Raw genomic sequence first — 16,382 nt, 5'->3', positions numbered from 1 at the left:
GGACCTTAGGAAAGTATAGGTTTGTAGTTCTTGCCAGTCTGAACCTCAGCGAAAGTACTTAGAAGCTGGAACAGAAAAACAGGTTCACCGACACGGGACCCAACCCTTGCCCTCAGGGCAGTTGTCCCCTTGAAAAACAATGGTGTAGTAGAGGAATCTATGACAAAATATCTACTACAAGAATATCGAGGTACCAAAATATCGCAACAAAAATATCGAGGACAATAATATCGGGATCCTATCTCTAAAAAGGTAAGTACAAAAATATCGAAAAATATATATCGATGTCAAAACTATCGTTTTTTAGAAAATATCGTTTTTTTATTTAAATAAAATGTAATATTAACAAAATAATACTTATAAATATAATAAACATGGTTAAAAATATATTATAATATTTACAATTAATAAATAATGTAATAAAAACTAATAATAAAAATATAGTACATAGTATATACTTATATAAACATAGATTATGGGTTTGCTTACATTAAACCGCACATCTCCAAAATTATGCCAGTTGTGCTGAGATAATTTGATAGTATCTATGGCAACCAAGGCCAGGGTGCTTAAGGGTATATGACACCTACCCACCAAAGTGTCAGTTAGTCCTTGGATTCAGCCGAATCCAGGTCACATGTAAGAAAAAGTAATACCCAAGCTACACCAACGTCACGAAGTAACTTGGATTATCGTGAACTTGTGGAAATTAAAAAAACAGACTTCAAGACAGAAGCTTTGATTGGACTATCTTATTGATTTCACTGAGATTTCGTATGGACTTAGTGGATACAGGGTGTTGGAGGGGGGGAAAAGAAAAAACAAGCGCTGGCGTTGCCAATAGGTCTCGCAGTAGGAAAGTTGGAGCTATTACAATTGCCAATAACAATGCCTTTTATTTTTGTTTTCATTTTAAAAACATAAAGGGCTTTGTCATTTACAAAACCAATAGCTCCAACTTTCCTACTGCGAGACCTATTGTGCACTGCACAGTGTGTGTGAAAGTGGCACTGCGTGGGTGTGAGTGGCTTTGAGTGAGTGTCGTTGCGTGGGTGAGTGGCGTTGCATGTGTGAGTGGCGTTGCGTGTGTGAGTGGCGTTGCGTGTGTGATTTGCGTTGCGTGTGTGATTGGCATTGCATGGGTGAGTGTGGCGTTGCGTGTGTGAGAGTGGGCTTGCGTGGGTGTGAGTGGCATTGTGTGTCTGAAAGTGGTGCTGTGTGGGTAAAAGTGGCACTGCGTGGGTGTGAGTGGCGTTGCGTGTGTGAGTGGTGTTGCGTGTGTGAGTGGTGTTGCGTGTGTGAGTGGCGTTGCGTGTGTGAGAGTGGGCTTGCGTGGGTGCGAGTGGCGTTGTGTGTCTGAAAGTGGCACTGCGTGGGTGTGAGTGGCGTTGCGTGTGTGGCGTTGCGTGTGTGAGTGGTGTTGCGTGCGTGAGTGGCGTTGCGTGCGTGAGTGGCGTTGCATGTGTGAGTGGCGTTGCATGGTTGAGTGGCGTTGCATGGTTGAGTGGCGTTGCGTGGTTGAGTGGCGTTGCATGTGTGAGTGGCGTTGCATGTGTGAGTGGCGTTGCATGTGTGAGTGGCGTTGCATGTGTGAGTGGCGTTGCATGTGTGAGTGGCGTTGCATGTGTGAGTGGCGTTGCATGTGTGAGTGGCGTTGCATGTGTGAGTGGCGTTGCATGTGTGAGTGGCGTTGCATGTGTGAGTGGCGTTGCATGTGTGAGTGGCGTTGCATGTGTGAGTGGCGTTGCATGTGTGAGTGGCGTTGCATGTGTGAGTGGCGTTGCATGTGTGAGTGGCTAAATGTAGCACAGGGAGACCTCCAGCGGTAAGACATTCAAAAACAACTTAGAAAACATTTCACAGTATGAAAAGATCAAACTCATGAACGAGCGTGATACACCTCAGCTAAACATCATGATAAATAACAACACACATTAGAAGTGAAACTGCAAGTACAGAAGGTCCAGCTTTGCTTGTTTAAAACTCAGAGGCAAAAGAAGAGGACATATGTACTTATGACATATGCTCTCCCACTTCAGGCAGATGAGTGTAATGTGTAAAGCGTCTTGTGGAGCAACCATGTCACATGAGCAGATCGTGGAGTCTGAGAATGGCAGCCGAAGCAAATACAAACAAGCAGCAATTGGCCAGGCCTGCCTGCGAGGCTCAAAGTGTTAGAAGGCAGGTCTTGGGCAGAGGCAGAGTACTGACTTAGGAATGACTGTGAGGCGCATTGGTGTGAAGCACATCAAAGGGCTTCTCCTCCCCTAATTAGGTGAGGAGAAGCCGTTTCGGGAAACTGAAAGTACGGCCGGCCTGTGGCCGGCCATGAATAATTAGGGGAGGAGAAGCCCTTTGATGTGCTGGGCTCTGAAAAGATCCATGCCTTCAGAGCAGGATAAGTTGCGGCCAGGCCTCATCGGAGAGCTGTTTGGCAGCAAAGGGCCATATCCCAGCACTCGTGCTGACGTTGCATACTTGGCGAGGCACAGATTTGCTGGCTCTGTTTTGGGTGGGGAAGGACCCAACCCGGCTGATGACACATCAAGCTGCAAGAGCCAGAAGATTCCAGCACACAAGAATGAAGTAGGCAAAAATCAATTATCAAAGGAAAAGAGTCTTTCAGTCTAAAAAGCGGTAAATCACACAAATGCGTGGAATAAGCCCAATTACGCACTCCGTAAAAAAAATGAAATAAAATAAAATAACACTCCCTTTTCTGAATGCAGCTCCGCTCATAAAGACAGCTAGTTCCGCCCTTCACGGGAAACATATTGTTTTCAGGCTTAAAGATCAATCCAGGAAAAGCACGTGAATTAAAGGTTTACAAGCTCCATGCTCGGTAAACAGTACTTACATCAGGAAGCGCACCCTGATGCAGATGAAGTGAGGGGCTCCCAGTGGGGGGGGGGGGGGGGGGGGGGGGAGGGATGGGGTTGAGGCGGGGGCAGGGGCAGGGCAAAAACTAACGGAAGGGCCGAAACACAGCACCATTTGCACTACTAAGTTACAGAGTGAAAAGACTTGGCAGACTGCTGCATCCTTTCAAACTGTCTTTGAAGGAGGAGGCAGGTTCTGTCCCATCATGCCACCCTTCACAAGCACAGGAATTCTCTGCACAGGTGAAAGTGCGAGTGAATTCTGTGGAAGAGCAATCTCAAGCTAAGACGGCTATTGTGGCAATGTTTAACTGAGAAGAACAGGTACGCTGTAAGAACAGCCTCGGCAGAGATATGGTTGAAAATATATTTTAAAGGCGAGGCCCTGCAAAGCATTATGGGGAGAGTTTGCAGCAAGCAGTGAATTTTATTGTAGCTTCTCTCCCGCTGTACCAAAGAGTCGCAGTGATATTTCCTTGGCTTTTTTTGAGAATGCAGCCTCCGTGTACCTAGGCAGTCAACGCTAGTTCTGTAATAGGAAGAACACCATGGCAGGCACACTCATTGCAATCTACGCCGACTTTTTAGAAATCTGCACAGGTGAAAGTGCGAGTGAATTCTGTGGAAGAGCAATCTCAAGCTAAGACGGCTATTGTGGCCGAGGTCACACGGCGGGCAGGGGAGGGGGCGGAGCGGGGAGAGCGAGAGCGGCATGTGGGTGTGAAGAAGCCGGGCCTTTGAAGTGAAGCTAAGCTTCACTTCAAAGGTGTCGGAGGAATGTGGGCGGCTGTGCACGCGCTTTTAAGCTCAATGCACATGCGCATTGAGCTTAAAAGTCACGGGCACTGCAAGGAATCGCCACGATTCCTTGCTTGCTAGTTAAAGGTTGTTTAAGCCGCAATAGGCTCGCAAGCTCGATGCGCATGCGCATCGACAGGCGAGACCTAAAAAGGGGAAAAAAAATAAGTAATTTGTGTGTAAGAATATTTATGCGCCCCTCCATGTGAAAATACTGACGTTGGTGTAGCTTGGGTTTTACTTTTTCTTACAGTATATACTTAATTAATATTAACTCTAAAATAATTATTTTAATAACCTATAAATAAATGAAAATATAATAAATTACAAAAAAAATTATATACATAAAATAATAATATAAATAACAATTAATAACAATGTAAAACTGATTAATTAAATTTTGGATAGCGTACGGGTAAAAATTACTATTCCAACTCCAGAGAGTGCAACAGTAGGGAAAGTGTTGGATAGAGTAGGGGTAAAAATTACTATTCCCACTCCAGAGAGTGCAACAGTAGGGAAAGTGTTGGATAGCGTAGAGATAAAAATTACTATTCCAACTCCAGAGAGTGCAACAGTAGGGAAAGTGTTGGATAGCGTAGAGATAAAAATTACTATTCCCACTCCAGAGAGTGCAACAGTAGGGAAAGTGTTGGATAGCGTAGGGGTAAAAATTACTATTCCAACTCCAGAGAGTGCAACAGTAGAGAAAGTGTTTGATAGCGTAGAGGTAAAAATTACTATTCCCACTCCAGAGAGTGCAACAGTAGGGAAAGTGTTTGATAGCGTAGAGGTAAAAATTACTATTCCCACTCCAGAGAGTGCAACAGTAGGGAAAGTGTTGGATAGAGTAGGGGTAAAAATTACTATTCCCACTCCAGAGAGTGCAACAGTAGGGAAAGTGTTGGATAGCGTAGGGGTAAAAATTACTATTCCCACTCCAGAGAGTGCAACAGTAGGGAAAGTGTTGGATAGCGTAGGGGTAATAATTACTATTCCAACTCCAGAGAGTGCAACAGTAGGGAAAGTGTTGGATAGCGTAGAGATAAAAATTACTATTCCCACTCCAGAGAGTGCAACAGTAGGGAAAGTGTTGGATAGCGTAGGGGTAAAAATTACTATTCCAACTCCAGAGAGTGCAACAGTAGAGAAAGTGTTTGATAGCGTAGAGGTAAAAATTACTATTCCCACTCCAGAGAGTGCAACAGTAGGGAAAGTGTTGGATAGCGTAGGGGTAAAAATTACTATTCCCACTCCAGAGAGTGCAACAGTAGGGAAAGTGTTTGATAGCGTAGAGGTAAAAATTACTATTCCCACTCCAGAGAGTGCAACAGTAGGGAAAGTGTTGGATAGAGTAGGGGTAAAAATTACTATTCCCACTCCAGAGAGTGCAACAGTAGGGAAAGTGTTGGATAGCGTAGGGGTAAAAATTACTATTCCCACTCCAGAGAGTGCAACAGTAGGGAAAATGTTGGATAGCGTAGGGGTAAAAATAACACTTATAAATAAATGTTTTCTTTTAAATAATAAAAATATAAATTATTAAATATATATAAACCATTTACAAATACCAATACATAATTATTAAAAACATGTGAACAAAATATATGTAATTAAAAAAATAATAAAAATACCATTTAATATTATTTAATTAACAATTAATAATTAATTAACAATTAGATAATTAACCAAACAATTAATTAAAGAACATTATTACTTAATTACATTTAAATCACTTCCCACCCTATTCCCCTATAAACCCACTACAAAACATAATTATCAATTAATCAATTAAATAAAATGATTTACCAATTATTCAAAAATTATTAACAATTAATTTATAATTCCTACTAATTAATAATTAATTTAACATTATTAAATTACTTACCACCCTATTCCCCTATAAACCCACAACCCGCTACAGAACATATTTATCAATTAATCAATTAATTAAATTCATTACCAATTAATTAAAAATAATTATCAATTAATAAATATTAATTTATAATTCCTACTAATAATAATTAAGTTAACAATTAAATTACTCCCCACCCTATTCCCCTATAAACCCACAACCCGCTACAGTACTAAAATACAAAATTTTATTAAATTACAAAAAATAAATTCATAATAAATACATAATAATATACACAAAAATAATTTAAAAATCGATAATAGTAACATCGAAATTATTAACATCGATATTACTGACATCGATATTTAAAACTTCGATATTACTAATATAGATATTAAATTTATCGATATTACTTACCTTCTATATTTTGTCCCATCGATATTTAACCCCTTCACTGCGGCGGCTATTCCGCAGTGCTAAGGGGGCGGGGCGCTCCGTCACCAGCCGCGGTTGGGCTGTGCTTGTGACGGAGCGGTTCCGTCATGGCCCGCCCCGCTCAATAGAACGCTCAGCGCAGGCGCAGAATTCGCGCCGCGCATGAGCGGCGAGCGGGCCATGACGGAACCGCTCCGTCATCAGCACAGCGCACCCGCAGCTGATGACGGAGCGGTTCCGTCATCAGCATGCAAGGGGTTAAACTTCGATATAATTGTATATCGATATTTAAATATCGATATTTTGTCTGCATACCGTAGTAGAGGAGACACTTGATTCTGCACACGCAAAAGAGAGTCACAGCATGCAGTAATTATATCCATTTAATGAACCCTGCAGGAAAAGGACTCACTGCCTGGGGTCATACAAGTTGGTCTATTGGCTGGTTCATCCTAAAACAACTACAAATTTCAATGCACTGTTACAATACCAGTAGGTGAATAGTTATTTTTTTCCACTGCTTGAAGATTATATACTAGCAATTTATACAGTTGTTTATCTAATCTTATAAAATATGAAACCCTGTGCTTTTAGTGAATCATTTGCATTATTCTCAATTTTCCACATTATTTGGAAGCAAAATGGATTGTTGGAACGCAACTGCGTGATAACATCTCACTGGCTTGCAGGAGAAGCTAGAAAACAATTCAGACGTTCCTCACATGGAAATGCATAGCTCCTACTGCAAACGCTCACTAATGCAACAAAATAGCCTTCAACAAATTTGAAGATGTAAACAATGAGACGGAGATGGCAAACGATGTGCAAATCAACTGTTCATGAGGTGTTCAGTAAATCTTAGGTCAGAGGGCTGCTTATAACAGAGCTCAGAGCAGTGTAAGACCTCAGAGGTTGTAAGTGAGGTAAGTTATAACAGATGGTCACTATATAGTAATCTCTCTAAAAGAAATCCATGTATCTGTGTTTCTGCTTTCCTCTGGACTCAACACAAAGAATGGATTGCATTGTCTATGTGAACTGCAATGCTGTAGTGGTTCAATGTTCTACAATGTGGGCTAATTCCAAACTTCTTCTTACCTCCTCTTTGGTGAAATTTTTATCAGTCCCCAGCAGATACGGGGTGATAAAGCTCTCTCCTGGTCGCAGCTGCGTCATGAAGCCATAGAAACAGAGGTAGCAAGCCAGGAACTTCCAGCGCTTGTTTTCCACATCACGCACTGGCTCCTCTGCTGGCGGCGCAGGTGGAGGCTGGGGAGCAGAGTCCTCATCATCTACAGCCATTCTCTAACTGTTCGTTACTCCAAGGCTACAGCGCCCTCCTGCTGGGAAGATAAAATATGCATCCATTACCCTTGGACGTACCTGGCAGCAGCTGCTGTTTAGTACATAACCTGAGTCCAGTAGAGGAAATCAAGCTTGCAAGCACCAAATCTGGATACTCCATAACTCATTGCTAAAGTTGCACAAGCACCATTCGGGGCTACAGGAATGCTATATAACAGGGATTTATGCTGACCAGCAGATGTGCTGCTAGACAACATGGCTAAAAGCCATTCGCATTGACAAGGCTAATCGCTCTGGCCTTGCCAAGATCTATTGGTTTTGCCAATGCTTGTTCTGTGTTGACGGGCCTTTCTGAACAAATGTGGAAGTACTTCTATAGAGTGCTTGAAAACAAAGAAAGAAATTGCTCTGCAAACCAAGAGCAGTGTAAGGAGACATATACTTGGTCAATTCGCTATGGGAGAGCCAAATACAAGAAGAGGGAATGACGCCCGAATGCCATATCTAATGGCATCAAATAAAATGAGTGACGCTGAAGTTTACCAACGGTAGGAGATGGGCGGGCAGTAACTCCACAAATATAACACAACAGGTCTTTTGGAGACAGAGCATGCGCTGCCTAGTCGAGACTTAAAAAAACTCGGCTATGTTACCATTTACGTTGGGCACTTAAACATAACCACTGCTCTCACTTACTGCAGGGTTCTACTTGAAACTGTAATGACTGAAAGGAGATTTCTCTTTGCGAAAGTTCAGTCAAGTAATCATATTCTGGGAATTGTCAGTACTTATTTGTTAGCATAATGGGTGTCAAAAAACACATTTTAAACTAATTCTGGTTCTCAAGTCGATGTATGTAAAGCACAAGGGCAGGGGTTCATGGGCGGCAAAGGAGACAGATCAGGGGGATCCACTAAGATCACCCCCAGCACTGGACAGGGGAACAGACCATGGTATGTAGGACACTGAAGCAGGAATGAACGGCACCTAAGACAGAACTATCACTACGGCTAAACTGAGGAGAGACGGAATACCAACAGCAGGGAGGATGGATCGTCAGTACGGACAGCACCAGGGATCACCAGTATCTTCATATCTAACAACACCGGTGATCTCAAAGGAAAATACCAATAGCACTCAGAAAGGGGGGGGAGGGGGGAGGATCAGGACAGCACAACATTGCACCTTGGATACCGCAAAGCCATTACAATCGACTCTCTGCTAAAACCATTGTTAAATGTGACGGGCCGGGGCCTATGCGGCACACATCTGGACCTTGCTGGCTGGACATCACCCGGACACAGGTTGCCTTGCATCAGCTACAGATCTAAAGAAAAATCCCACTTCAAGACACTGCATAGTACCCATGCCACGATCTGGAAAGGTGTAAGTTTACCTTGCCAAAGCCTTGGGTCAATGTAATCAGGCTAGATAGCTGGTAGCTCCTGGTGGGACGACGGTCCTAGCCCCCCCCCCCCGCCCACGCAACGCGGGACGCCTGTAACGCTGTTTTGCTGCCCTGGGCTGCTGACGGGTAGTCTTTTGCTTTTCGAGGGAAACAAAGTGTCTACATTGTAAATAAACCAAATATACATAGCTTCATGTTGTTAAATAACAAAAAAAACTAAGATATCTGTGTTTGTTGTAGGAAAAATGGCCAAATATAATGCCGCAAAATTGCCGCAAAATTTCCATATTTGTGCCGCTAAATTTCCATTTTTGTGCCGCTAAATTTGCTAATCCATGCCGCTATATCCTGGGGGGTCTGTCCAGAGTGGTCCTACTCAATGACTACAGTTCTAGTGGTCAAGCAGAAAAAAACGATAAATAAAATAATACAAGAGGAGGGGTCAGGTCGACAGGTGAACGCACACTAAACCTTCAACAACACAGAGGGAATCCTCAATAGCACGAGGACAGAGGTATGTAGTATCCTGTGTTTCCCTTTAAATATCTTGTTCTTACATGCTGACATCCCTTGTATTTCCCTTTGAATACTGGTGTTCTATGTTCCACAGAACTCTGTTAGAATTCTATAATGTACCAGTGTTAGGATTCTACCATCTGTCACTGAAGTACTTGGACGTGCTTTTCTCTACGGAATAAATCCACAACTAAATATCTTATTCTGGTTGTCTTACTTGGAAGAGATTACTACAAATTGGCGACGAGGATGGGATATATAAAGAACCAACCCTTGAAATTTATATTTTGAATTCTTTATACCAACTCACTGTGGACTCTTCATTATACTTCTACAAACCATCAAAGTGTTTTTGGAATATACAACGAATTAAAAAAAAAAAAAAACGAGTGGTGCTTTTCTCTACGGAATAAATCCACAACTAAATATCTTATTCTGGTTGTCTTACTTGGAAGAGATTACTACAAGGGAATAAGCACAACACCGAGAGCAGATCGGGTGCGGACCACAGAGGGGACCATCCACAGCAACGAGGGGAAATGAACAGCAGCATCGATTAAGCCATCAAGAGCACCGAGGTCAGGCGACCAGAGCAGCACTGGCGAACCACAGATGTCATCAATAAGGGGCGTGGAGGAGTCAGGGGCCACTGTGAGACCTCTCAGAACGGAAATCATAGTAGATCTATATGCCCGTAGGCAGGCCACGGGCACACTCACTCGGGTCGGCACTCAGGGCAGGAAGGGTTCAGCGAGGACAGAGAGTCGTCCACATCTTGCCTGCCGAGACCAGCTCTACGCGTCGAGATCCGAGTCTCTGCTTTTGAACGCGGGTCCTGCGTACACCGGGAGTCGCTGCAACACCCTCGGGATCGGCGTAATGTGGAAGCCAAGCTGGACTTTAGACACCCCCTTCATGCACATGTACTGAACTCCTGCTGGAGTGCAAGTAATCCCGCCCCGGCCCCTCCCGCCTCTCCACACCGGGGATTTGTGTAGCTGTTTCCCCCCCCGTGGATCCGCTGAGTCAGGCCTCATAAAACAGAGCTGCAATCTACCTACTGCTGGCAAATACCCAGCGCCGAGTCGGGGGCACGCGCTCCTCTCAGCCAACTGAGGCCACAGTCCCCAAACTACGGTCACTGAAAAGACACAAGGTTCACCAAACTCACCTTTCCTCCAAAGGCCGGACATGGAACACATGTTTTCTTTTAACGTACCCAGGACAAACCATGAATGAACTAGTTAGAATCTAGGCATCCTTTGCACAACAAAAAATAAAAACTCCGTCCTCCAAATATCAAAATAAACCACCGACCAGATCAGCCTACTGCCCAGTACTGAAACTGCAGCAAACGCCAGGATGGTATTCTATGGCTACATTTTCATTTCATTATTGGCCACACATTGTTCACGGTGGGCATGTCTTCTTTGCCCATGGCCACTGAAATTAAGCGGCAGGGAAGCACCACATTTTGTGGCTGTGTGGACTAAATTATGTGGCAAGAAAAGACAAGTTATGCAGCGTAATGCACTACGTTTCTTGATAGTATAACTTCTTTATTCTATCACATGATAATACTATCTGGTCAAATATTTCATCTCCTTAGTAGATGTTTAACAATCAAATACAGAAATTAGCAACTGAAACAAAACCATTAACCTTTGCAAAGGACCTCTCATTGCGTTCGAGCATGTTAGCAACGTTTTTAGTAACTTTTTACCATTTTGTGCTAGAAACACATTATTTTTGATAACATCTGCAGATTATACAGCAAACAGATTATACGGCAAATCCATATTTATGCAAAAAAAAAAACGCGGCTGCAGAATCGCATAATTCCCGTGGCCCTGCCTATGCCCCAGTGGTCCTGAACTTGCATGTGAGTGCACTGGATTCTGCAGAGAACACCATCAACAGAAGTGGCCTACAAGCACTAATCACAAGCTAAAACTGCACAAATAACATCAATACAATTAACACAATTAACTACTGTGAAGCAAAAATGTTTTTTTTTAAATTCTAAAATTAAAGCATCCATAATCTAGAGGAGCGTAGGTAGCACAAGGGGCGGATTGAAAAAGCAGTCATTTGTAACAAAAGCAGGGTTTTGTTTGGAGACTGCACTGTGAATGATACATAAGGCCTTAAATCCAAAGTGTTACATAAGAGGCAATAAAGTATGTGAGACCAGCTCTGGAATTACATGTTCCCTCGCTGATGGCCCTTAGCAGCTCTAAATGATTCAGGCAGGTGAATGCAGGACAGGGCTTATATAAACTTTGAAATTCGGTGAGGAAAAAAAAAATCAAGGCTGGTTACAGTTCGGAAACCCAATTTCTAAACATTCTTTATGCACTAAATACTTTTATAAGTAACACAGGATGTTAGTGGGAAAGTTTCTAGCAATTTCAAAGGGAAATGTGCGGTCTGTAAATTACAGTGCATTACCACATCATGCTTTAGTAATATTTTTATTAAAAGTGTTTTTTGTGTGTTTTTTTTAAAACATGAACTGGGAAATATTCCCGCCCCCGCCCTGATGACAATGATATTAGGGTTAAATGGCAAGTCTGGGGTCATGTGTACCCTACACATGGGCCAGATACGTATTATACATGGAGCAAACTTTTAGTCTATTAAATAAAAAGAGGTTATTTTGTACAGCAGAAATCCTGAACTCACTTATTTGAAAATGCGCCCATATGTTATGAGGAAGAAACATGCAGTTCCATTAAATAAAACATTTGCCTAGGATCACACAATTTGAGACCAGTTTAGAAGTCAAGTTCATTACAATTATGCAGAGTTGATTTAGACCTGCAGGTCTAGTAAACTTTTTATGAATTTTCGGGGCCTGAGCAGGAGTCTTCAAGAGAAAGAGAGAGATGGGAGGGGAGGGGGAGGTTGGGTGGGAGACACAGAAAAAGGGATCAGAGAGTTAGGAGAGAGTAGAGGAGGACAGAGAGAGTAAATGGGTGAATGGAAAGAGAGCAATCGTACGAGGACACGAAAGTGAGCAGGGCTGGATTATCTCAACATCTGATTTGTCAGAAGAGACCTTTCATTTGGGCTTCCCACCTCCTGCAAGCTACAAAACACTGCCATATTGATACTCCAAACGCTGTGATCTCTGAAAGAGCAGGAATTCCAACTGCTACACAATTACTCTTACCTGGCAGATTACCCGCCATCAAACCTATTAGATTACCGGCCATCAATCCTATCTTGTGTTCAAAACAAAAACACAAAAACGTATTTACTAACGTAGTCAGGCTGAGTGATCAGCTACCTCCTAATCGATTCATATACTGCACCACTGACACGTTACATCCCCAGCAAAAACACATCATTCAAAGTCCACACAAAACATTTGTGGGGCAAACAAGCGTACCTTCATTTGTAAGCAATTGATAAGCAACTCTTTCCCCTCCAAATTCAATCTCCCTTCACCTTCCTGAGACCAAACAAGCTCCCCAATAACACATGCTTGCATCCGAATCCAACACAAAGTCCAGTGACTCTCCAAAAATTGCACGGCTGTTTCAAGCTTCCAAACTGTAGAACAACGAGGATTTTCTCCTTAGCTTGTCTAAAGGAACCCGATCCTCGTACCACAAAAATTCTAAAAACTTGCCGCCTTTAAGCACTGCAAAGCCCTCTAATGAGGAGGGTTCGGGAACACTGCCTGAATCAATGAAGGAGAAAAGTCCTTTCACCCATGATAACGTTCTCAAGGAGACCACATCTTCACATCTTTGTTTAAAATAGCCTTCACCTCTGCCTTTCTCATTTTCACTTTCCAAACAGGAATCCTCCCATCATCCTCACCATATCTTTACAAAAACCTGAGAACTCTAACTGCCTGCACGACTGAAAAATGGACTTTTCCAGATTCACCATAAACCCAAGTCCTTCCAAAAAATCTACCACCAGATTAAAGTGTCTTCTCAACTCCACCAGATCGTGGGACAGTAATAGAAAATGGTCAAGATACATTATCTATCAGATGCACACCCAAAGATAAGCTGCTATAGGCCTCAAAATCATGGTAAAGCAACAAAGGCGGACGCCAATCAAAATGGAAGGCACAAAAACCAGCAAAGCAAGCCTGACTTGAAGAAATCTCTGTCCACCTTTCCGAACTGAATCATGAAATAAGCAGCCTTTAAATCCATGTTCAACAACCAATCAATCACCTTCCTGCAACATGTTCCCTAAAAGATGGATACTCTTGTCACATGGTCGCTAGGGACAATGTCGACATCTTTAAGTTAGCATGAGCCCGGTAGCCATGATGCTGCTTTTGCCTACAACACTACCTGCCTTTATTTTTTACACAACTCTGGTTATGCCTTTCGCGTGAGAACTCTCTGCTGTGCTTGTTCTCTGCCTGTTCCTGGAGATTAGTCAGAACATTGTGAGAAAGGTCAATGAACACGGACTCTTGTTATTCTGTTCTGGTCAGTCCCTAGCACTTAGACAAAACATACCAATGCAGCTGTTGTTGCTGGAGAATTATACTTTGATATTATGGGGATCCATGTTTAGGAAACACATACTTGGAGAGGGACCTTTCCAGGGAGAAGAGCAAACCACACCTATGATGTAGAAATACGATCTATGGCTTAAGGGATGGAGTCTTCTGACAAAGCCCAGAGATCTTCTATTATATAATAATACTTCTGCTTACCAATGGGAGGGTGGTTAGGCCTTAGAGTCCTTCATCCCCTATCTTTATAAAATGACATCTCCCTTTATGATACATGGCCTTGCTGCAATGCTAACTGTATTGATATTATGCATTTTGCTGCTGGTTGTGGCACCTATACTGCATTTTAGAGCACGTTCGTTAAAATAAATATGTTAAACTATCTTCGTGTCTCTGTCAGATCTTATTGAGGACAAGTACCAGAGTGTGAGCGAAAAGGTTGGTTTTGTTACCGTGATTCCTTAGAGATCCAGGAGTGTTGTGTTCTGGGGTGTCCAATCAATGGTTTCTCAGTTTGAGAGTAGGAGTGCGGGTGAGACACTATAGCTAGTAGGTCCTGGGAGCGTGGGCACTAAGGTAGTGGGAAGGCTTAGCCCTTATACACCGAGGTCTCGCTTTCCTGCGCATAGTTGTGTGTACGTGCAGAATCCCTGCAACACTCTCCATCATGAAATACCTTTACTACAGAAACCAACTGAGTTGCCTCAAATTTATCACCAGGTGCCAACATTTGTCCTTTTTCTTTACTAACAAAATTAAGCTAAAAAAAAGCCCTGAAATTCTTAATCACCCTCAGAACTTTACTTTTTTCAACATCTGCTACACCATTGCTGGCACTAACAGTTTCTTTTCTTCTGTAAACATGTTCCTTAGCTACCTTATCTGAACTGGACTTGGTCTTATCTTTTCTTGTTGCCACCCACTGCCAGTAGAATCTAATGGGCAGTTGTAAGTGTACGAAAAGATGCACACCGCAAGTAAAGCTTGGTAAAATAATAAGCAGGTAAAACAGCGTCTTTTATACAAAAGAATTGCTGGTTTATTTCAGGAGAGGGACAGCGAGTTCAAAAAGGCAAGATCCAACAGTTGAATGGCAAACCGACACACGGCTGCTATATATACAATTAGCCCCATTCAAAACCTGCACTTCCCCATGAGCAAGCTCGTTGCCAACTCCAAGCACCACATATGAAAAGGACATGAGCGCCACCGCCACATACAAGGTCACGCTTATAAGTCTCGTAACGGCGCTGCAATACAAATATTAATACAAATGCATGAGCGCAATGGAAGGAATGGGCTCACATGCATGCAACACAACTCCCCTCCGTAAGTTTTTATGTCAATATATAATCCTGGAACTTTGCGGGTGGGTGTCTCACTCTCATATCCCTGGGAGGAACTTTAGTTTTATCAGTCACACCGGCTCCATTTTCTTACTGCAACCAACTTCCTTCACATCTAAAAACACATTACCACCTAGATTATCCAGACCTTCCACTCTGCCTTTGAACAATGATACCCTATTAAGATTCCAAACACTCCCACCATCAACCACACAGCATTTCTGAAAACTTGAATGACCCAAATGGGATCTGACCAGATGCCATAACCTTTACCATTTGTCCTCGATTTCTTAACGCGGACCATGTGACTAACCTCCACCTTTGTTTACTTGGAGTACCTTTCCTATTCCTTAAATCCTGTATCATTTTGAACTTCCAGTCTGCAACGAATCCCTTTGAAATTCAACTCGGCGAGTTTGTCATCTTTCTTCTGTTTCATCTTTAGCCATCAGGGTACTAACCTAGACCCTGGTTTCAGTCCCCTCAATAATTCAAAAGGACTTACTGAAGTGACAGAATTATGTGAAGTTCTATATGCTAGCAGCATAGACTATAAAGTATTTCTCCAAATGAGGCATCCTTTAATAGACAATTGGATAGCTTTGTTAACCACACAGTTAAACCTTTCCACTTGACCATATGCTTCTGGATGGAACGCCACAATCCTTCTATGCTTCACACCACACCTTACAAAGCAATCCTCTATACATTTACTGGTAAATTGAGGACCATTGTCAGTAACAATTTCTTGAGGAATACCCTCCCTACAGATACCTTCATCCAAATATTTAATCACCCCCTCCCCCTCAGATGTTACTTCCCTCACCATCTTGACTTCCGGCCACTTAAGAGTAATAATTGGTTAGTACTATACCAAACGCCTCCTGCCTGGGCAATACAGCAAAAGGGCCAATAATATCCATACCTAACTTACGTCAAGGGGCTTCAGGAAACTCAATTGGTTGCGGATCAGTGCACTTAGCTCTAGCAGACTTATCGGTAAGGGCACATTTATCATGCTATCTCACTTAGAGTTCAACATTAATATCAATACCAGGCTACCAGAAACTCTCTAACACGCCTTTAAGTGCTTGAAATGCCCATGTGACTTTCATGGACCATTTCAATAATGTTTCCTCTCAAATTAAATGGAGGCACAAATTTGTTACCCTGTAACAACGATACCATTTTCTACACCAAACTCTTGCCATACTTTAAAATGCTCTATGATATCACCATTCATTTTCTTTTCTTCGGGCCAACCATGTAAAATACAATGCAATACCATTTTAAGTTCATCATCCTTTTCCATTTCTTCCATCAATTTTGCTTCTTGAACAATGGGAGA

The 16,382-nt window shown here is 42.5% G+C and overlaps 1 protein-coding gene across 5 annotated transcripts in view; it reads right to left on the bottom strand.

Moving 5' to 3' along the window:
- Positions 1–16,382, bottom strand: part of SLC19A1 (solute carrier family 19 member 1) — a 180,279-nt gene that overhangs the window by 108,308 nt on the left and 55,589 nt on the right. Inside the window, exons 1-2 of one of the 5 annotated variants that reach the window (XM_078681463.1) lie at positions 9,916–10,146; positions 7,066–7,307 (exon numbers count right to left, since the gene is read on the bottom strand). In XM_078681463.1, coding sequence (XP_078537589.1) covers positions 7,066–7,269 — 204 coding nt within the window. In that variant the 5' untranslated portion in view covers positions 7,270–7,307; positions 9,916–10,146. Of the gene's footprint in view, positions 1–7,065; positions 7,311–9,644; positions 10,147–16,382 lie in introns of those variants that run through there. The other 4 variants (XM_078681466.1, XM_078681464.1, XM_078681462.1 and 1 more) reach the window with 4 other exon arrangements.

Source organism: Lissotriton helveticus, chromosome 3_1 (assembly GCF_964261635.1).
Source record: "Lissotriton helveticus chromosome 3_1, aLisHel1.1, whole genome shotgun sequence".
Taxonomy (NCBI): Eukaryota; Metazoa; Chordata; class Amphibia; order Caudata; family Salamandridae; genus Lissotriton; species Lissotriton helveticus.
This window is presented reverse-complemented; position numbering and strand designations above follow the sequence as displayed.